The sequence below is a fragment of the Osmerus mordax genome, chromosome 8, assembly GCF_038355195.1.
Source record: "Osmerus mordax isolate fOsmMor3 chromosome 8, fOsmMor3.pri, whole genome shotgun sequence".
Classification (NCBI taxonomy): domain Eukaryota; kingdom Metazoa; phylum Chordata; class Actinopteri; order Osmeriformes; family Osmeridae; genus Osmerus; species Osmerus mordax.
In genome coordinates this window covers 1,160,107-1,182,729 of record NC_090057.1, presented here as the reverse complement: position 1 = coordinate 1,182,729, position 22,623 = coordinate 1,160,107, and the positions used below count along the sequence as shown (strand labels likewise).

Sequence of the window (22,623 nt, the reverse complement as noted above, 5' to 3'; positions counted from 1 at the left end):
GCATCTTATCAGCTGTCGGTGGAATTGACAGCCTCAGCCCAACGGCTAATTTAAATGAGCATTAAGATGACCTGAGGGGAATCTGCATGGGGGGTCAGCATGGGGAGGTCAATAAGCCCGTAGCTGTTCGCCAACAAGCGGGTGTGGGGGAGGGGGACCATGACTTCTGACATGTCTGAACTCTCTTTCAGTCACTCAATGTCAAAACGTCGACACTTTCGACTGTAAAGCCGTTGCCTGCCAGACCGTTTAGCAAAGGCTTTCCCCACTTACATAAGGCATTAAAATAGCCATGCTTAAGGCTGGGCGGAGCAGACCAATCCCTCCTCTGGCCCATTAGCCATTCCCCTGCCTCCGTTCCCTGCCTCCGTTCCCTGCCTCCGTTCCCTGCCTCCGTTCCCCGCCTCCGTTCCCCGCCTCCGTTCCCCGCCTCCGTTCCCCGCCTCCGTTCCCCGCCTCCGTTCCCCGCCTCCGTTCCCCGCCTCTGTTCCCTTGCTACTGTCATCTCTGGTGTGGATATCATAGTACGATATCCAAAGACATGTCACAGCAAAAAATAAAATAAATAAATAACATTCTCAACTATTTTAACGCAGAGGACCTTCCACCCTTCCCAAAAAAAATTAAGAATACATTTAAAAAAAATCTGAATTACTTCTCAACTATCTTAACGCAGAAGGCCTTCCATCCTCGAAAAAATAAATAAAAAAGATTCACAAATACACGTCTGGTCCCCTGCTGGTCCCCATCCCTCACTGCTGGCTACTCACTTGATGACCGTTCCTTTGGCGCCCCCTGCTGTTGTGAGCATGACCCTTGTGGTGAGACTGACTTGGAGGTCGTCCTCATCCAGACCGAGCAGCTCTGCGCAGTGCTCCAGGGGCTGGCCTGACTGCTTCTTCAGGGTGCAGCCGCCTGGGGACACAAACACAGCAGTTTGGTGTTGAGCAATTACAGAGTTTTTTGTTGTTGTTGACAATTTGTCCTCGGAAGTGTCACATGGAACGTCCCCTCAGGTGAGACGTCCCCTCAGGTGAGAAGTCCCCTCAGGTGAGACGTCCCCTCAGGTGAGACGTCCCCTCAGGTGAGACGTCCACTCAGGTGAGACGTCCACTCAGGTGAGACGTCCACTCAGGTGAGACGTCCAGTCAGGTGAGACGTCCACTCAGGTGAGACGTCCACTCAGGTGAGACGTCCCCTCAGGTGAGACGTCCCCTCAGGTGAGACGTCCCCTCAGGTGAGACGTCCCCTCAGGTGAGAAGTCCCCTCAGGTGAGAATTCCAACTTGGGGAAGTTGGAAGAGGGACTGAAGAAGAGCCTCACTTAGGCTATGTTAAATCGAGCGTTTATTTTGCACTCAATTGCCACATACATCAACATGCGGTCCCCTTGAAGATCAATAGGGTCCTCGTCGATACCGAAATCAATAGATGCTCAACATAAGCCACGCCAAGGTGTCTAAGCTAATTTATAATGTGACTTGGGGCCAACCATGCAACGAGATGCCTTAAACAAGTACAAATTGTCTTGTTAAAGTAAGAGTAACAGGACCAAGTCACGGAGGTAGCCTACTTGATGTGATTTATCTGTGCTAATTAACCTCTTCTGTATATCTACTTCCTAATGAAATGGGCTTCATTGGACCTGAGAAAAAGGCACTCCATCATTGCTCAACACTCACTATATTTCACTCCGATCGCAAAGGCTGAGACCCACGCAGAGATAAGGGGAGCAGAGCTAGTTCGGGTGGGATGCAGAAAAGACACCCTCCCTCTCCCCTTCCCATGTTCTGAACGGGAGGGAGGGGTGCAACCTTGCTCATCACACCACCAGTCGTTATGCTCATCTGTGACCCTCCGTGAGAGGCCCCTGCCGTGGGAGCTCTCTGTACGCCCCCCCCTGGCTGCGCACTGTGAAAAGACGGGCAGGAACCTGGAGCTGCTGGCCTCAGTTTCGCCAGAACGTTCAAAAGGAAGGAATTTCCATTTAGATGGAGCTCGCTCGGGGTCGTGTGAAATTCAGAATTTGCAGCGGTTGGTAATCCCAACGTACCAGCTCTTGAAATGTGAGGGGGGGGACCACATCTGGTCAAACAATAACACAAAATACGGCAGCTCTCAAAAATGATGATCATTTGATTTGTTAACACTGTAATTTTGGATAATGAAATGAATCCTGGCTCGGGGAGCAGCTCTCTGTGGAGCTGGGATTTCCTTCAAGGACTTCCTGGTCTCCAAACCCCAGTGAATGCTGGGAAGTACTCTCCTTTTGCATCTGAGATGAAGATCAGGAGCATGTTTATACTGAAGACAACCCGAGGAGCATGGTGGCTGGCGAGGGAAGTTGAAGATTAAAGTAATCAATCAGCAAACAAGAGGCTTCTCGAGAGGGGAGAGAAAGCAAATGGCACCTGCTGCACAGGAACAAAAGCCTGATTGTTTCTGTGGTGGCAGAAACCCAGGAGATGGTTGCTCACGGCTTAGGTGAGTGACAGAATGTTTTTTTTTCGTTTTTATAATTGAACTCTCCCTTCCCCATCCTTAGTTACACCTGGAACTGCTGTGGGCCCTGTGAAAGGTATACTAAGGAGGTCAAAAGGCTGGAGAACAGTACATTCGTTCTTTCCATTTGTTCAACCACGATGAGACGATGAACAAATGGAAAGAGAGAGAGACAGTGAAACAGTCGTATGAGAGGGTACACGCGTAATACATAAAGTATGAGAGATGAAAGAGAGAGATGAGAGAGAGAGATTAAATAGAGAGAGATAGAGAGAAGAGAGAGAGAGAGATAGAGAGAAGAGAGAGAGAGAGAGAAGAGAGCGACACGAGAGAGAGAGAGAGATGAAAGAGAGAGAGATAGAGAGAACAGAGAGAGCGATAAGAGAGAGATGAGAGAGAGAGAGAGATGAAAGAGAGAGATAGAGAGAACAGAGAGAGCGATAAGAGAGAGAGAGATGAGAGAGAGAGAGAGATGAAAGAGAGAGAGATAGAGAGAAGAGAGAGAGAGAGCGATAAGAGAGAGAGAGAGCGATAAGAGAGAGAGAGATGAAAGAGAGAGGATCCCTGCTCACCTGAAGTACTTCCTGTCTCCTCAAAGTCGATGTTGCCCAGGTGGAGCACCCCTGCCACCACCCTGAACAGGTCCAGCTTCTCTGTGTCGTCCAGGCCGATCTTCTTCATGGCCCCACACATCCTGTTGAAGTCCCCCTGGTCATCCAGCAGAGGGTCCTTGAGGGGCCCAGCTTTCAGGTGCTGGGAGACCACCAGGAGAACAGGGGTCAGTCACTGGCCTACAGGGGTCATGACAGCCTGAGCAGTATGTTTTATAACGGCTAACCTGGACTCTGTCACAAAGGACTGTTTGTCAAACAGAGCTTCCGCACATAACTTAAACCATTGTGTGTTGTCCTTTTATGTTGTCTTCTTGATGTTTGCAGATTTATGGGACCCATAATACTGTTGTTTGTTTTTTTCTCACCAACAAAGACACATATTATTCCCGGGTTCAGTGGAGTGGAACACCACATACGCAAAGTTATTTAAAATATTCATAACAAATGAAGAGCCAAAGCCACAGCGACTGAGGTTGGATAAATACAGAACTGCATCCTTTTTCTTTTAGCAAACATCGAAAATGGGTCCCAAAGACCTGAACACCACACAAGGGTTGAATGGAACTCTGAGCTCTTGTAACACCAACATAAATGTGCACAGCAGACAAACCACATAAAATCTCAAATCGTCAGAAAGAAAATGAGCTAGTGTATGGCGGGCAGAGCAGACCTGAGACCTGCTGAGCCAGCGCAGGAGGAATGTCACAGTAAGATGATGCTCTGGCCTGGCAGCAGAGAAGACACACTATCCTTATTTGGGGGAATTTGAAGGTGTTTGTGGTGAACAGCCAGATGCGTGTGTCAGACACAGCTGGGGATGATGGGGGGAGGGGACTCCCCCAGTGATGTGGTAACCATGGGGACGGGACTAGGGGTGGCTCTTCTCTATAGAAAAACGGATGATCCAAGGTGATAAAAAAAAATATTACAATCCATAATCGAGGTTCTCAATTCATTCTTAAATCAAAACATTTAGCTCAAAGATACCAGATCCCTGATTGCAACCCCTTATTAATTCCAATCAGCACTTAGTCATGGAAGTGCTTAAATGACGGTTGTTTCTGCTGTGTACAGCTCCAGGCTGAACTCTAATTGGCACCCAGACCCAACTGAGCAGAACAGAACGCAGACCAGAGCTTCTGGAAGTGAAGGGCTCACAGCCTCCCTGTGCACCAGAGACACCATTCTACTGTGACATTCTGATCAGACAAAAGCTGGACAAGTAGGATATTGTCATTTTGACCTGAAGCCCTACACTAGAGAGCAGAGTATTTTTTTTTTATTAAAACATGCATTGGACTAGGAAAAGAAAGAGAGAGAGAGAGAGCGAGGGAGAGAGAGCGAGAGCGAGGGAGAGAGCGAGGGAGCAAGAGAGAGAGCGGGAGAGAGACATGCAGAAATCCCACTACACTCGGAGCAGATGTGAAAGCAGAGATAACATTGATCTCTAAATTCACATAATTATCAAACGACCAAAAGAAAGCTTGTCTATGACACTGGGCTAAACTGACTGTATAATCACCTGATCGTCCTGTGTTTTATAGAGAAGAAGCAGTGTACAAACACACAGCCAAAATCAACTGGAGTGCCAAGGGATATGAAGTATATAGCTGCTTGTTATGCGCTGCGTGTTGCTAACAAGCCTCTCTAGCAAGTCGAGCAGATCGTTATCCGAGATAAATGTTGGATTCCTCTCTCTTGAGCTTCATTCATCTTGATTTAGAATGTATTCCACTGAGTCTACATCATTCACATATCAACAGTTTGCACAAATAAAAGTATATGCTAGTATTTTCTCTCTTGAGCCACTATAAAGTACATTTCAATTAAAGTTTTAGATTAATCTTATCATTAAAGGAAGAAGGTGGGGGGAGGTTGAACAAGAGAATGATGTGCCTGAATGAGAGGATGAATCACCAAGGATCTTCATGGGAGGAGAGGCTAACAATGGTCTGTGGTGTCTTTTAATAACAATAATAATTAATTACTCTGTGCCAGGAGAGATGCAGTAGACAGCAGCAAAAATGGAATAGCTCTGCATAATTAATCAAAAGAATGAGGAAGAGCAATGAACTCATCTCGCTGGATAAAGTATTCACACCGAGGCACTGCATTGCATCAATTCAAATTAAAACTGTTTAACAATTCTGAATCTGTTTTGGAGAAAGTTTTAAGGGTTGAAAAAGGGTTTATGCTGACCACAACTGGAAAAAAAAGTGAAAATGACCTTTGTGGCAGTTACAACTACGTGGCTTCAGAAACAGGAAGGCAGGGAGAGAAGGCTCCTGTCATAAACAGGAACTGGAACACATCAGATGGGATTTCCTGTCTGATAGCCACGGCGACAGGGAATCAGAGAAAAGGCTTTTGAGGTTGTCCAGGGGTTTAAGAGATTACCTGGAGTATAAAGAGCGTAACAGAGACACAGGAGCTATGAAGGAGAAGAGGAGGAAGAGAGAGAAGGAGAGAGAGATATATATAGAGAGAGAGATAGAGAGAGGGTCGGAGGTAGAGTGGGATGCAGAGAAAGAGTGGGGAAGGTGAGGAAGCAAGAGGAACAGGGAGGGGGGCAAAGCAAGAGGAACAGGGAGGGGGGCAGAGCAAGAGGAACAGGGAGGGGGGCAAAGCAAGAGGAACAGGGAGGGGGGCAAAGCAAGAGGAACAGGGAGGGGGGGCAAAGTAAGAGGAACCGGGAGGGGGGCAAAGCAAGAGGCAGTCAGGCAGAGAGGGATAGACATAATGAGAGAGAGAAAGAGAGGCTGATTGACAGACAGAAGGGGGGGGGGGGGGGAGAGGGAAGGATGATTTCCACTTTACCTCAGGGCTTTTGCGGTTCTGAAGAATCTGTTTGTCTGTGTCCTTGTTTGCAAAGAAGCGAGTGCATCCTCTGTTCAGGTACTACAACAGAAAACAAGCAGAACACATACATGATCCAAACACAGAACACTGAGGATGACACTTTTCATATCCAACTATCCAAGAAAGCAAGGCTAATGTAAAGCCGGTCGCTCCATATAATTGATCATGCAAATTCCTGTGTCGGAGCACATTGTGATTCAGGCTTGTGCGTCGCCCTGATTTGCACGTAAACAAAAGGCACCGATTCATCTCAGTCCTTTCTTTTGTGTGAGATTTAATAGCTGTTGAGTTCTTAGGTTTCCCCGTGAACCACGATAATGATGCACCCCAACGCAGACTTCCCGAGTGAGAGCGTAAAAAAAGTACATTACTGAGGTAAACCACAGGCTTGAACTAAATCTTGATGGCAGAGATGAGTCATTGTATCTGGCCAGATGCAACAGCGGCAAAAAAATACTTTAATTATACAGAGCCTTAGGGAGCCTCTCAACACTCATTATCTCCTAGCAGATCTACAGTGTCCTACCAAGAGGACAAGCCCTCAGGAGCTACCCCAGCTACACAACCAACTCACAGTCTCCACTGCACACACTGTTATTGTTCTTATCATAAACTATGGTTTCAGTTTACCAGGTCAGCAGTAAAAGTATGGACGGCCATAATATAAAGAACATATTTGGGAAGTGCGATGAAGGATGGCTCACTGTGGGAAAGCAAAGGCTACAAAGGGAGGGCTTAGCAGGGGATGTGGAAGACTCCTTCTAGGGCCCGGCATCTGCTGATGTGGTGGATCCTCAAAGCGGAGGGAGGGAACGTGCGGTTCTCTAGTGAGCCGCGGTGAAGTGATGTGCGATCTGCTGAGGTGGGAACGTGCGGTTCTCTAGTGAGCCGCGGTGAAGTGACGTGCGATCTGCCATGGATGCAGGATTCTACTTTTGCTCTTGGACTTTCTGTCACCTCCAAACTTACTTTAGAGTCGACTCCATCCAGATCTGTACTAAAGACTAAACATTAACATTAAGACAATTAACGTTTTCAGGCTGCTATGGGAATCTGCCTTCTGTCAACCCTGAAGCAAAATCATCTCTACGTTCCAAATGTGCCCTCACCCTCCCCAGTGAGTCGAGGGCTTCCAAAAAGGTCAATACTTATGTCCAGAATTTAATTGGGGGATTGGCAGAAATACCACTTCCATTATCTAGGCATTACAATCTCCATTACTGCAGACTGTGTCGAGAGAGAGAGAGAGAGAGCGAGAGAGAGAGACATAGAGAGACATAGACAGAGAGAGAGAGAGAGCCTGGCAGGGTACCATGCATGTCGAGAGCTGATGCTGGGAAAGGGAAGTGTCAGGGCAGCTTGAACATCACCCCTTAAAGATCTGCAACACACATCATACGGTGACTCAATGTTCCGACAGATGGACTGTTTAAAGGGGGAGTTGGTGCCAAAAGAAGCCTCTTGAAACCATGTCTGTGAGCTCCATCTAGTGGTACTGTGACACAGCAGCTTTCAAAAACACCCAGGACGGCAGGTCGGACTCCCTCACATCCCTGGGCCCAGTCTCCCTCACATCCCTGGGCCCAGTCTCCCTCACATCCCTGGGCCCAGTCTCCCTCACATCCCTGGGCCCAGTCTCCCTCACATCCCTGGGCCCAGTCTCCCTCACATCCCTGGGCCCAGTCTCCGTCACATCCCTGGGCCCAGTCTCCCTCACATCCCTGGGCCCAGTCTCCCAAAACTGGGACATACTGTTTAACTGTAGAGTGGTTCTGGTTCCTTAAGGAAGAAACAGCAGGCTGGAGAGGGGGGCAGAGGAAGGGAGGGCAGAGAGGACCGCTCACCCTGAAGGTGTCAGGGGAACCAAGGTGGAACCTCTGGCTGATGTCCTCAGAGGCCCCGGCACACAGTCGGTAGAAGATGTGGTAGTTCCTCTCCTCCGAACTCTGCCGGCAGATTCTGGACTTTTCCAGCAGGTAGTGGGAAACGAACCCCCCTACAACAGCATTCTGACACACACACATTAACATAAAAAAATAATAATAATTTATCAAAAAAACATTTTAACCATGAATTTTTTTTACCTTTTGATTGAAGTGAATTTCTACAAACTTCCCAAATCGACTACTGTTGTTGTTCCTGACAGTTTTAGCGTTCCCAAATGCCTCCAGCAGGGGATTGGCTGAAGAAAAGAAAAAACAGAAAAAAAGAACGTTTCAAGGATCTCAAAAACAGTAAAAACAAAATTGTGATTCAAGTTGAACAAGTTAGTCCTTCTCACCTTCAACTATTCTCTCGTCTATATCTTGTCCCGTTCCATAGGAACTTGTCAAGTATCTAGTTAAAGGAGGAGAACAAAAGAATCAATTATTACTGTTTTAACAAATTCACAAAGTCAGAAGGTTTAAACTCAAACCGCCAGTTGAGACTGTACCTGAGCACAAACTTGGTGTTTTCAGTTTTCCCTGCTCCAGACTCCCCTGAGACGATGATGGACTGACTCATCTTCAGGACCCTCATGTCCCTGTAGGCCTTGTCCGCTGGGAGAGAACAGCATGTCAGCCACACTGCCCCCCAGTGGACACAGGCAGAAGTGCAGCTGCAGCACCATACTCACCTATGGCGTAGACATGTGGTGGTAGTGTACCCAAAGACCTCCCATGATACTGTTTGATGGTTTCGGGAGAGTACAGCTTTGGGATGTCATAGTACGGGTTCACTGCAATCAGGATATTAGCTACAAAAGTCTGTCAGGAAGAGAGAGTGAGAAATGCTGAAGTTAAACCCAGGTGAGGACACGGAGGCTGCTGAGTCTGCATGCATCTAACATGTTGCATTCAAACACTAACCCTAACCCTAAACCCATTTAGCTGTGCCAGTGACTGTGTGTGGGCGCCAGGTGGCTGAGCGGTGAGGGAAGCGGGCTAGTAATCCGAAGGTTGCCAGTTCGATTCATTCGGTCATGCCAAATGACATTGTGTCCTTGGGCAAGGCACTTCACCCTACTTGCCTCAGGGGGAATGTCCCTGTACTTACTGTAAGTCGCTCTGGATAAGAGCGTCTGCTAAATGACTAAATGTAAATGTGGCTCTCCCTCCAGCTGGCCTCTAGACAACCGTCACCCCAGAGGACCTGATTAAGTTCAGTGGGGAACAAGATATCAGTCTCTGGGTGATTACTGAGGTTACCTGAGCCCCAGGTGGACACAGACCAGCAGGGAGGCAGGCACAGACTGTGTGTGTGTGTGTGTGTGTGTGTGTGTGTGTGTGTGTGTGTGTGTGTGTGTGTGAGTGAGTGTGTGTGAGTGGAGTCACCATACAGTAGGAGGCAGGGGGAATGCAGTGGAGGGTGAGGGGACAGTAATGAGTGACTGTCCTAACCTCAACTTGCTGCTCAAACCTGTTCAAAAGCTTAAAATGTATGCACGTCAGGGCACTTACATAAATTTTGTCTTTACTATATCTCACACGGACGTTGTTTAATAAAGTGGCTTCATTCAAGTACATCAAGGAACCTGACAAAGAAAGAGAGAATGTGTCAACATGAGAAACTAATTACATATTGAAACATTTACTTATTGAGTTTTAGTGTTCCCATTAACAGTGCAGACACAAATGGGGATAGTTGAGTGAGCAAATTAATCTGGATATAGTGCAGAGCACAGGGTTGAAAACTAAAAGTTTTCTGAAACTCACAGTTGTCCTCCACATGTTTGCTGATGTCATCCTCAGCAGGAAACACTTGGTTAACGGCGGCAAAAAATGTCTGTAAAAATGAATAAATAAATAAATGAGAAAAACAAGTGTGGGAGAGAGTAAAAGCCATACTTTTGAACCAGAAATGTCTGCAAATGTTTGAAATAATTGTGGGAGATGGAGAAAACAGCTTCAAACCTAAAACACAACACAAGTCAGGAGGTGCTGCTGTTCCTTTCTGACACTTGAGGGTGGTTGGTGTCTTTTCAAGTCTTTGTCAAATATGTGCCCCCCCCCTTCCCCCAGCTCCAGCCCCCCCCCCCCCCCCCTCCCCCCACCTCACCCCACCTCCCCCCACCTCACCCCCCCTCCCCTCCCCCCACCTCACCCCCCCTCCCCTCCCCCCACCTCACCCCACCTCACCCCCCCTCCCCCCACCTCACCCCACCTCACCCCCCCTCCCCCCACCTCCCCCCACCTCCCCCCACCTCCCCCCACCTCACCCCACCTCAAGCTCCTCCCAGCTCCTCTGTGACTGAACGCCAACTGATCCAGGCTTTCCACAGAGCTTCAAACAGCAGGCTGCTGCAGCGCTGAACAGTGAGCGACACATCAAGGCATGATGAATTATTTGGAGGGAGGGAGAAACTGGATGGGGGATCGGGTAGCGAGGCACGGCCGCAGAGCTGCAGCCTTTTGTACCTCAATCACAGACGTCCGACCACACGTCCAGGACAGCAGGACGTGTGTGTCTGAGCAGCAGTGCTCAGACACACACGACTCTCTCTCTCTCTCTCTCTCTCTCTCTCTCTCTCTCTCTCCCTCCCTCTCTCCCTCTCTCCCTCTCTCCCTCTCTCCCTCTCTCTCTCTCTCTCTCTCTCTCTCCCTCTCTCTCCCTCTCTCTCTCTCTCCCTCTCTCCCTCTCTCCCTCTCTCCCTCTCTCCCTCTCTCTCCCTCTCTCTCCCTCTCCCTCTCTCTCCCTCTCTCTCCCTCTCTCTAGGACTGTAAGGACGGCTACAGCGTGAAAGGAAACACGGTCACATGCTCCTGAGCTGCTTGAAAACAAACCGTGTGTCAAAAGTCTGGCTCCGCTTGTGTGACTTGAAACATCAAAGCAAGGCTGAGTCTCGTGTTTTCAGGCTCATGAGGTGTCGGCTGACGTCACCCCTCCAGCCACCGTACCACCACCCTGAGATGCTCCAGATCCAAACTCATGGCGGCAATGGAAAACAACACGACAAAAGCAAGTCACTCAACTGAAGGTGGTCAATATAGGCATACTTTAACGTGGTCTAAATAACCATCTTATCTGCCACAAAAGGCCTGTTCCACCTGAGTGTACAACAAAGGACCCGTGCTGGACAGAGGTCAGAGATGTCTGTGTGGACACACAGGGTTGGAGCTGGTCGAGACCAAACACAGCCTGACCCTCACTGGTCAAGACCAAACACAGCCTGACCCTCACTGGTCGAGACCAAACACAGCCTGACCCTCACTGGTCGAGACCAAACACAGCCTGACCCTCACTGGTCGAGACCAAACACAGCCTGACCCTCACTGGTCGAGACCAAACACAGCCTTCCCCTCACTGGTCGAGACCAAACACAGCCTGCCCCTCACTGGTCGAGACCAAACACAGCCTTCCCCTCACTGGTCGAGACCAAACACAGCCTGCCCCTCACTGGTCGAGACCAAACACAGCCTTCCCCTCACTGGTCGAGACCAAACACAGCCTTCCCCTCACTGGTCAAGACCAAACACAGCCTGCCCCTCACTGGTCGAGACCAAACACAGCCTGCCCCTCACTGGTCATGCTGGGGGCCCTGTCAACCTCACTACTGCTCTCAGGGTTTAAGCTGTCCAATTAAAGAGGCATGTTTTTAAGGCCTTCCAAGGTGACGTACAGTCCACTCATTCTTTCCTGCCGTGGCATGTTCCACATTCTCCCGCTGGCAGGAGCCCCAGCCAGGCCACACGAGGAGACTGAGAGGAAACAGGGCTTGGGAGAGGGTGATACTGTCCTCCCCCTCTTCTTCTCCCTCCCTCTCTCCTCCTTCTTTCTCCTTTACTGTCCCTCGCTCCCTCCCTCTCTCTTCCTTCTCCTCTCCAGTTTACTGCTAGCGAACTGTGGAAACCATCTGGGGACACATTACCTAACACAGAGGACCACAGACTCAGTCATTGTGGCTGTGTGACGACGTGTCACGCTCCGAGCAGCCTTCCCTCCTGACGTGTTCCCCGGCGGTCTGCCTGCCTGCCTGCCCGGCCAGCGAGGCACACAGACACTGGCACGGACTAGCTGCCGCAGGACAGACTGGACACTGTGTCCCTCAGTCTCCCTGTCACAGTGACCGCCGTCCGGACCCGAGACTAAGGTCCGGAAAACAGACACATCCGTCCGGCAGTAGATCACACACGAGACGTGGACCAGACAGACAGACAGACAGACAGGCAGACAGTCAGACAAGCAAGTAAGCAAGCAAGCAAGCAGGCACACACACTATTGAGCTCAGAACATCCTCAGCGGTGAAGGAAATGACAAGACCGTGTTTCACAGGCGAGATGTAAACACTAGTAGCGGGCAGATGGTTTGAGGAGGACGCTCGGTGGATAAGCAGTTGGATGACAAACATGAGAACAGGACAGGAAGCTATGTGTAACTATAGAAACAGAGTCTTGTTTCCACAAGAGCAATAAACCACCTAGCCAGGCAGAAAAGTGAATTAGTGGTAATATGGAGGCCTCTGTTGAGAACCTACTTGACCACATAAGAGACACTTCACCGTAGATACACTGACTCAGACATGTCCCCATAGGCAGGGCCAGGCTTCAAGTTTCCAACTCTAATGAGTCGAAAATCACTGCCACACTGATTATGTTTCTTGTATGTGTATTGTGAAGAGAAACAGTTAGTGATGAATGTGGTTTGCGGTGTCCTGGTTCTCTCACCTTCCCCTTCTGTTTGAGAGGCTCGATGGTCAGGCTGTCGGCTCCGATGTCCACGATCGTCCCCAGCTGGAACCCGTCCGTCGGGTGGGGCGCCCAAACCGGCTTCCCGTCCTCCATCGCTGCGCTGGGCTCTGGAGAACACAGCAGGATATCACACCTGTGCTGGGCTCTGGAGAACACAGCAGGATATCACACCTGTGCTGGGCTCTGGAGAACACAGCAGGATATCACACCTGTGCTGGGCTCTGGAGAACACAGCAGGATATCACACCTGTGCTGGGCTCTGGAGAACACAGCAGGATATCACACCTGTGCTGGGCTCTGGAGAACAAAGCAGAATATCACACCTGTGCTGGGCTCTGGAGAACACAGCAGGATATCACACCTGTGCTGGGCTCTGGAGAACACAGCAGGATATCACACCTGTGCTGGGCTCTGGAGAACACAGCAGGATATCACACCTGTGCTGGGCTCTGGAGAACACAGCAGGATATCACACCTGTGCTGGGCTCTGGAGAACACAGCAGGATATCACACCTGTGCTGGGCTCTGGAGAACACAGCAGGATATCACACCTGTGATCAGGGCGGTCACTGCATTCAAGACCCTTACAGTCATCGGTGACAATCACTTGAGGGCTTTAAGTTGCTGTAAAGCAAATTCCATGATTTGCTTCTCAGTACATTATATATGTGTGAAATGAGTTACTGAAAGCATGTGCAAAGCTCTACAACTTTGTCGCACTGAAATTACGCAAGCGTACAAAAAATGCTTTTGAAAATCGTATTTCGAAGATACAAATCGTTTCAGCGCTTTTGAAAATTAAAATCTATATTTTGCGTTTATGTTCAGTTTTACACTTGCAAATCTTTTTTACCTTAATTCTCAGGTCAAAGCTTCATACAGTGGCCAACGGTTAATGATGGTGATACTTCAATGATGTAAGCTCTGAAAGCAACCAGCGTATGTGGACACTTCCGCACTGTCATTCTCTTGGGCATAGCCTCTTATTACAGACAGCTGAACTCAGATACCCCAGGATGATCCATAACAACACAGTAGTGGGAACACCATGGTCACATCACAGGAACTGTGAGTGTGTGTGTGTCTTTCTGTTTGACCAGCTACTGGCTGTCGTAAAGTTGTACTTAACTATCCATCCCTTTTTCCATCTTACCCTCTAGCCCTCTTTACTCGACCCTTCCCTCTCTCTCTCCCTCCCTCCCTCCCCCTCTCTCTCTCTCTCTCTCTCTCTCTCTCTCGACCCTTCCCTCTCTCTCTCCCTCCCTCCCTCCCCCTCTCTCTCTCTCTCTCTCTCTCTCTCTCGACCCTTCCCTCTCTCCCTCCCTCCCCTTCCCTCTCTCTCTCCCTCCCTCCCCTTCCCTCTCTCTCTCCCTCCCTCCCCTTCCCTCTCTCTCTCCCTCTCTCTACCCTTCCCTCTCTCTCTCTCCCTCTCTCTCTCCCTCTCTCTACCCTTCCCTCTCTCTCTCCCTCCCTCCCCTTCCCTCTCTCTCCCCCGTCTCCCTCCTCCCTCCTCCTGTGCTCTAAAAAGGTACAACAGGCCACAAACTACAGCCATGTGTGAGACTGAAAACCAGACATTACAACCAGGTTAGTGAGTAGACTTGTGACTCCTAAAAACAAGACCGTGGTTTTGTTTGACGACACTGGTGGTCAAAACAGTGTGAGCTGGATCCCAGAGCAAGGTGGGTCAGGTGACATGTCACTGACACTACACTGACGTTTAGATCCAGAGAGCACGGTTACTCTACAGACATGATTGAAGCGAGAGAACCTCTGATATCATATTCAAAGCAGGATCTAATAACTAAAGCTCACTTCAAAATGTGTTGTGGCCTGAATCAAGCAACAATTTACTACTTAACATAATTTGGCCTTTCGCAAAACTGTTGGCTAGTTTATGGCAGATGTCATAAGCAAACAGACAATGTCAAACCCTGTGGTTAGATGAGTGCTTCCTCTCTCTGTGAGCTGGTCCCAGATGGGACTATGTTGCCTGAATCACCAAGCTGGTGGGTTTTGCAAAGTCCCACAACACAGACAGAAGAGAAAGAGATTTTCACACCAGCTCCATTATCAATAATTTAGGTCATGCTTTGGGTGAAAACTTCATAAGAACTACAGCTGTCATATGAAGAAATCCCCATCAAAACATATCCAAAACCCAAAACAAACAGACCCATTCAAAGACAAACATTTTCGATGATCCAATGGCAGATATGTAAGCCTGGGATTTCACAAGGAAATAAGTGGAGCTTTTCATCTAATGGGGCTTGTACAGCTACTGTAGACTTGGTCAGTCAGCCTATCCCCATGCAACGGGGTCTCCAAGTACAAACTGTTTTCACAACTTACAAACTAACAGTCTTGCTTAAGCCTAACTTTACGCCAAGGGAGAAATCTGATCCTTTTAACATGAGTGAGATCATAGACGATAGTGAACACATTTGTTTGCATGTTTAGAAAAAAGGCCGAAAAGTAAAACCAAGTTCCAAAGTTTATTACTCAAAAAACAGTGGCCTGCTGTCAAAATGTAAACTTCATATGTCATCTGTTTTCATGCCAACTCTCTGTGTCATTAATCAGACGGCTGTATGAGTCTGGAATGTTCTTCAATCCAGTCAGGCATGACTTAACATGGATTGAAGGTTATCAGCGATTTGTGCTTTGAACTGTCGTTTACCTGGCTGTGTACACTCTTCCACCAGGGTGAGCTGCCTCGTCATACGGGGCTTTCCATTGAATAATCGTAACTTCCTACAGCTGGCTAGTAACTGTTAAAAACCAGGCTTATGTGTTTTGATCCTGGTCCCTTGAGCTCTGTGATGTTGTCATGTCTGAAATGTTTTCAGTTGAAGGTTCCTGTTCCCAGTGGTGACCTCTGATGATGTATTTAAATAAGTGATTCCTTCCTGAAAACCCTTCAGGATATGAGGTCAATATCCAACCTCTTCAACTTCCTGATACCACAGTCTGATTGCTTATCACATTAACCCAGTTAGATTATCTGAGCACATTTGAATGCTGTCATTCAAGGTACTGTATTGTGCATTTCATAAAGTTAATGTGAGCATAGGAACATGTTTGCGAAGAACAACTTTAGTTGGCAACATTTGTGAAAGGGACGGATTCATAATTTTTGTGTACAAAAACATTGTGCCTGCCCAGTCACTGGCCCTGAGAAAGCAGGGCTGATCGCACCTAAACCCTAAACTAGCCTCATTGGCTCAGGCCAGAGTGAACTACAGCCATACCTTTTGTACAGTGCGTTATGAGCTGCAGTAAACCATGTATAACTGAAACTGCCTCAAGCTCCAACGAGCCACATAGAGACAGAACGAAGCAGGGAGAAACCTGACTCTCTCACTTCAACACAACATTTTACAGCCCAGCTCAAAAACAGTATGCTAATTCCTGAACAATGACCACCATTACGGCATCTATACAGCCAAAACATGGATGTTAAAAGTGCAAACTAATTTATATTTTCATAGCACTGTTTGGTATCAGTAGCGGGAGGACTACTATTAGGCTTATGGCCTGCATTCAAGTTTCTCCTCCTACCTACTACTAAAGCGATTATGAGTATACGCATTTTCTTATTCAGTAGTCTGTAAAATTGAAGTTAGCATTGCACACCAACGATTTAACATGTTAATGTTTGTGGCAACTATTTTCCCTCGATTCCTCACGAGTAGGTATAGGCTTAGATCACATTAAAAGGTAGCTACTGTGTCAACAGCACTAACTGAAGTGAGATTGTGTCTCAGTCGCCATAACAGAGGCCAGACTACATCACGATCACACCAGTATCATGTGAGTTCCCCATGCAGTCTCCAGCTCAGTTAAGACATAAAACATCAAGGCCTCTCTTTCACCTACACAAAACTGCTGAATTAGTCGAATATAAAACAGGCGCATAATGAACAGCCACGAAAACCCTAAATTGTTGATTCAACCAGATACCAGTGATCAGCTAAGATGTGTGCATGTGGAGCAGAGAAGGCCTCACTGCCAGATGGTATCTTGCCACTAAGGTAACCCAACGCTTCCACAGAGGAGGAAGTAGGGGAGCCTGGTTGGGATGGCCTGAGAGTTATGCCTGCTTAACCCACTCTTCTGCCTCATCAGAGACAAGCGGAGGATTGTTGGACTTGTGTCCGCTGAGGACTGAGACACCACTGTCATGGTACAGGAAGGTCACATGACGCTCTGAGACACAAAACCCTGTGATATGTTTAGAAACAAAGGCCCCCGAGGCGGCTGTGAATGTGCCCGGACAAAACTCTCAAAGAGCCCAAGTCTTCAGAGCTTCTGAATCTGCCTCAAAGATGCTTTCTTTCACTGCAACATCTCCAGGTTTTTAATAACGATCTATAAATAGGCCAGTATTTTTACAACTCATAATTTCCTACCCATTTAGAAATGAAAATTTAACAGACACAATCTGATGAAATTCTGAAAACCCCATTAAGTGTGGTGCCGTATAATCACAGGGAAGAGTAGCCTGATTAAGATTAGGCAAGATCACAGATAATGAATCTAGTGGTTATAAAATAATTTAAAAGCAGTTAGTGCTTGCATCACTGAGAGGAAGTCAGATGATGTGCGTGTTAAGTTCTGACCTGTGTCCCAGTCAGAGAGGGAAGGTGTGTTAAACGGGTTTATACTGTAAAGGGTGTGTCATCAATAACATGGGTCCCACACCCAAGCATGACCAGTGGGTCATTAGGCTTATGATTACATGCATCACGGTTACCTGACATAACAGGTTTTCAAACTAACCCAGGCTAATGGTTTAAGCTAAGTCAACACTGGAGGCTCAAGGACACAGTGGCTAACCAGTAGACAACATGCTGTCTATCGAAGCAGGTTTGACCCAGTCAGGGTGCCAGACCCCTGGGCAGAAAGAGGGGTTTAGCTGAGCACAAATGAACATGACAAAGAGCCAGAACAGGGCACTTCAGACGCAGATAACTACTAGGGAGGCTGGGGCTTAAGGGGAAGTTCAATAGGAACCAAACCACATCCCTGTGGTTGACCTACTAAATGACAAACTGTGCTTTAAAATGACTCGATATTGTCTTTAAACATTGGCCAAATAATCAGTACAATAAGTGATGGAATTTCCCAGACCGCAGCCCTGCCCATGCTGGGAGTGTAACAGGTTCAGCAGATTACAGGTTTCTCTCTAATAAACTGGACAGGTCTGCTCTCCTCTCTACACAGCTCTGCCAACTCCTCTACACAGCTCTGCTAACTCCTCCGTCCAGCCAACTGCCATTAGCTGATGTAAGCACGAGGCAGAAACAGTAAATGCGATGCCTAACTAACAAAGCTGTACAACAGCTTAAACATTGACGAGGATCAGCTCCCTCATGTCGAAGTCTAACACTCATAAATAGTTTTTGTCAGTGAGACAGCTACTAAAAAAGTTTAATATTTCACAAAAAAAGGTCTTGAGGCAGACTTGGAACATTAAATCATTTTCAATTTAGCTGCTTAACCCACTTACGAAAATAAGCTGCTAACTTTGATTTGGTCTCAGTTCCTCAAGTTTATTCATACAATTTTATAGATCAGTTTCAGACTAAAAGGCTTCATTCTTATGAAAACAAGCCGTCAGACAGACACAGCTTGGTCTGTTCTCTGTCAGGAAACAACAGCCCCCAGTTGGTCCCTTGAGAGCTGCACAGCAGAATCTCTCCCCTCATATCTTGTCCTCCCAGGCGCTGAGGTCTCAGTTCTGTGTGATCTGCTCGCACTACACAGATACACATGAGATGATTCAATGTGCATGAGGTAAGAAACGCCATACTGCTGCCTGAAAATGAATGGGCAGGAAAGTCTGGTCAAGTCCCAATGAGCAGACATGCAGATAAGAGAGAGACACACACACACACACACACACACAGGGCCCTTGGAGCAGACGAGAATCTCCCAGATCCCATTGGTCTTGTCCAGTCAAAGGGAACATGGAAAACACATTGAGGCTCTGGAGACAAATGCGTCTGGCAGGAAAACAGCAGTGGACACTCAGAAACTAGCACTAGGCCCAGAACAGACAGACAGTCAGTAAGAGGAGCCTTCTGGACTGAATGCAGTTTCTTAAGCACTGGTTGAGCATCACAGAAGGAAAGTTTGTGCAGGACAGATTAAAAAAGTAAATCTATTTTTAAGGCTTTGTGAATAATGAATAAAAGATGTGAATGTTGCTGAAGAAAGAACAGTGACTGCTGATAAAAATGTGTAATGCTAAAAATGTTGGATAGAAAAAAGAGACGTTCTCAGAGTAGAAGAACGTCTTAATGACAAGGACAGTAACCTCTGCTACACAGCCTCCTTGTCAAGGACAGTAACCTCTGCTACACAGCCTCCTTGTCAAGGACAGTAACCTCTGCTACACAGCCTCCTTGTCAAGGACAGTAACCTCTGCTACACAGCCTCCTTGTCAAGGACAGTAACCTCTGCTACACAGCCTCCTTGTCAAGGACAGTAACCTCTGCTACACAGCCTCCTTGTCACGAGCTTGTCATGTTCCAGAGAGAGTGCTGGTTTAATATAGGTTAAAGTTTCCCCAGGGAACATTTGACCTAACGAGCAGAGCACTAGCAAGGTTACTGGAAGGGAGGAAGAGGAAATAATCAATTCCTATATTACATAAAATAAGAAACATCATGCATGAGTTAACACTTTCTCTCTGAACTACTTTGACATACCGTAGAACAAAAGGAAAACACTGTAACTCTGCAGTTTAGATTCCAAACATGAATTCTATAACGGGCCCAGTTGTGTTTTCTGCAATCAAGTAGTCTAAAAATGGTCTTGTTGTGGCAACAACTGTCAAAATGGTTCACAATCAGGTCCACACCCAAAACATTGATACCCACTTGTTATCTGCAACACCAAATAGCAGCACACAGTACAGTATTAAACTGTGTGCAGCACAAACTAAACTGTCACCTTCTGTACTACATTGTCTCACACAGCGTGAGTAATCCTAACTTCATACCATGAGGAGGCCTGGGCTCCAAAGGTCAGCAGCACATGATCCAATAGGAAGAGAGAATGGTTAGACCTATGCTCTGTGTTGCTATGGTTATGCTACCTGCCATGGTGATGGGCTGGGTTAATTTGCATTCTTTCTAGGCTAAACCATTGAAGGCAACCTGGTAAGCAAGGAAGGTTCTGCAGAGTTAAGCCATGGTTAACTAAATGAAAAAATAAGAACACTTAGCCATTAACCCAAAATGTAATGCATCCAAAGGCTAGACAGTCTGACCTCAGACTAGACCAGTTCGTGAACACAGTCTTTTTTTACAGACAAAATGAAAGAAGTACAATAGACCGTGACGATATCACATATCACAGAGCCACCAACACAACACTGGTCTCTCAGCAAGCGAGCAAAGACTCCCAACCAGCAAACAAACCCTCAGTCTCAGGTAAGTTTAGAGTCTCTAAATAAAACCAAACAATAACACCTTGGTGTGTGTGTGTGTGTGTGTGTGTGTGTGTGTGTGTGTGTGTGTGTGTGTGTGTGTGTGTGTGTGTGTAGACTCAAGCAGACCACAGTGCACCTGGAGCCAGGGGTCTAGGCACACACACTGTGTAAGGTGACCCTCTCCATCGCACTGCACAGAGACTTTAGTCTGCTCACTGGAGCACGACTAATTCATCTCACATTCCACTAATTACAAAGGCACATGGACGAGTCAATGGGGTCCCAGCCTCTACATCACTCCCCCTCCCGGAAACACGATATTGCCTCGTCCCATTCCCTCACCATCCATGGCCCAGGCTGCTGTGTGGGCCTGTTCTGCTGGGAGATGAAAGGGTTAAAAAGTCCCCTCTGGTCATATATTGGGACATCCTGTTTTCCCCTCGTTCTACCATCAGAGAGACACAGAGAGCTAGCGAAAAGGATGCCACAAGATTCTCCGGTGTTAGATCCTCAGTGTCCCTGTGTTCAGTAGCACCTCATCTTAAAAGTCTTCACAACACCTGACTGACACTTTATTGTGGTGACAACGAGTTATAATAACGGTTCAATACAGAATTTTTCTAATCTTACTTGACTGACAGGGGTTTGATGGACATGTGGATAAAGACCCTAAGCAGCTTGTAAAACACTGACAAAACTGAAAACTAGAATCAATGACAACCTTCACTGTCAAAAGGTATCTAGAAATGGAATCCCACTGCTGAGAGGAAAGAGTATTTCCTGAAAGTACTTTGACCCCCCTGTCAAGATTTACTAGCAGGATGTCCACCCAGGAAAAACACCTCTGTCACAACGAGCAGCATCCCTGTGGCATGACTGATAGGACACTTCACTCGTAAAACAAAATGTACATGACTTCAGGTCAAAGTCCATTAAGAAATAGACATGACAGTTTTGCTATACCCGGTCACCCAAGAGAAGCAAGGAAAAGCATATTCCATCAGTTTGCCGAGTTTCAGTCATATAACAAAAAGCACTCAGTCTTATGTAATCATAAACATGCTAGGATTAGATCGTTTGGAGTGGCCAAGTAGGCCTGCACAGAACGAGACGAAAGAACAGCAATTCATAGATGGCGTACTGCAACCATCCACCCAACTCTGTCAATACCAAAACCTTGTACAGTTTTCAGATTGTTGTCAAACTGTGCACTTTGGATACAGGTCTCATACGTGTCCGTGTATCGTTTCAGACTGATTTATGTTTGCTGTAAATTCAGTTCACTTGAGCTGTGGCAAAGCACAACATGAATGCACCTGATATTTTATTCCATAATGTGGCCTACGCAGTAGTGCATTTTAATTACAGCTGGGAACAAACACTCCTGTACCGGGGTAATGAACCTGATGGTGATTCCAATACTGAATGTTGTCCCAGAGCGGCTGTCTGTCAAATATCCAATTTCCCAGCATCCCATTCTCCCCCTAACTCGGTATCGATGCTATTCATTAAAGCGACTATTATGTGAGGCGGTTTGTATTCATTTCACACTACTGGACTGCATTGTTTTTCTTGAGGACGAACATACGCGACCTGATGGCAATCCCTTCCTGTGTTTTGACAGTCTCCACCAATACTAGCACTAGCATCAGTAAGCTCAAACTGGCTGGCATTTCCATAGGGCTTGCTAGCAAGCAAGTACAGACTGATTTTACATCTCTGAATTCCGGTAGGTTGTCTGAATGCTAGTAAATAACGCTTGCCGATGTTACATACCGTATGCACTTCGATTTGCAGCTGTACTCCGAGACTTGTTCCCTAATAAAAGTGCAAGTTTCCACGATGAATGCCGGGTGCGATCTTCAGACCTCCCCTTTCTCCCAGTCCAGCTCTGGCAGCAGAAGACCAGGGAATTGGTCGTGACGTCACGAACAAAGCATGCAGTAACGTTGATACGACGTTGGTGTCGCTATAAAATACACATCCATGTATGAAGATAAATTATGAATATTTCCGTCCAATATTTGGTCATATTGTGTATACAGTTAATACTGGGCGGAAATTCAGCAAAAATAATAAAAACAATTCCAGTTGGATGGGTGCGAATGCATATAACAGCACTCGAAAATCCCAAACGTTTCTAATGTCAACTTCACAAAACAACAAAACACAATTTGAGAGTCATTAATGTTTGATGGCCAGTAACATAAAGCGTGGAGTTTCCCCCCCTAAAGATGTCATCCAATACCGATCTGGAAGCTGATACGTAAAGGGTGAGAGCATCTCATTAAAGAAAATCACCTGCGTGGACAGTAACTGCGCCTGCCTCATGTTTCTATGACCATAGAACAAAATGTATGCCACAGTTGGTCATGCACTGGCAAGAAAAAGCAATACATACCGCATAGTAAGTAAGATAACTTGACAGTTTGCATTTTGAACGTACAGTAGAAAGAGCTCAATAGATTATGCCCAAGAACATGTGTTTTGTTTGCGCATTCCCAAAACAGGTCTTTGCACCTTTAGTAGGCTATTCTGTG

General features: G+C 47.1%; 1 protein-coding gene across 11 annotated transcripts in view; it reads right to left on the bottom strand.

Moving 5' to 3' along the window:
* Positions 1 to 21,953, bottom strand: part of LOC136947323 (unconventional myosin-VI-like) — a 45,986-nt gene extending 24,033 nt beyond the window's left edge. For 10 of the 11 annotated variants that reach the window (XM_067241325.1, XM_067241327.1, XM_067241328.1 and 7 more), the window contains exons 1-12: positions 21,860 to 21,953; positions 12,619 to 12,749; positions 9,670 to 9,739; positions 9,415 to 9,488; positions 8,592 to 8,721; positions 8,409 to 8,514; positions 8,256 to 8,311; positions 8,059 to 8,156; positions 7,819 to 7,983; positions 5,933 to 6,013; positions 3,074 to 3,254; positions 771 to 915 (exon numbers count right to left, since the gene is read on the bottom strand). In XM_067241325.1, coding sequence (XP_067097426.1) covers positions 771 to 915; positions 3,074 to 3,254; positions 5,933 to 6,013; positions 7,819 to 7,983; positions 8,059 to 8,156; positions 8,256 to 8,311; positions 8,409 to 8,514; positions 8,592 to 8,721; positions 9,415 to 9,488; positions 9,670 to 9,739; positions 12,619 to 12,735 — 1,223 coding nt within the window. In that variant the 5' untranslated portion in view covers positions 12,736 to 12,749; positions 21,860 to 21,953. Of the gene's footprint in view, positions 1 to 770; positions 916 to 3,073; positions 3,255 to 5,932; positions 6,014 to 7,818; positions 7,984 to 8,058; positions 8,157 to 8,255; positions 8,312 to 8,408; positions 8,515 to 8,591; positions 8,722 to 9,414; positions 9,489 to 9,669; positions 9,740 to 12,618; positions 12,750 to 12,889; positions 12,940 to 21,859 lie in introns of all 11 variants that reach the window. The other variant, XM_067241326.1, reaches the window with a different exon arrangement.
* Positions 21,954 to 22,623: the final 670 nt, after the last annotated feature.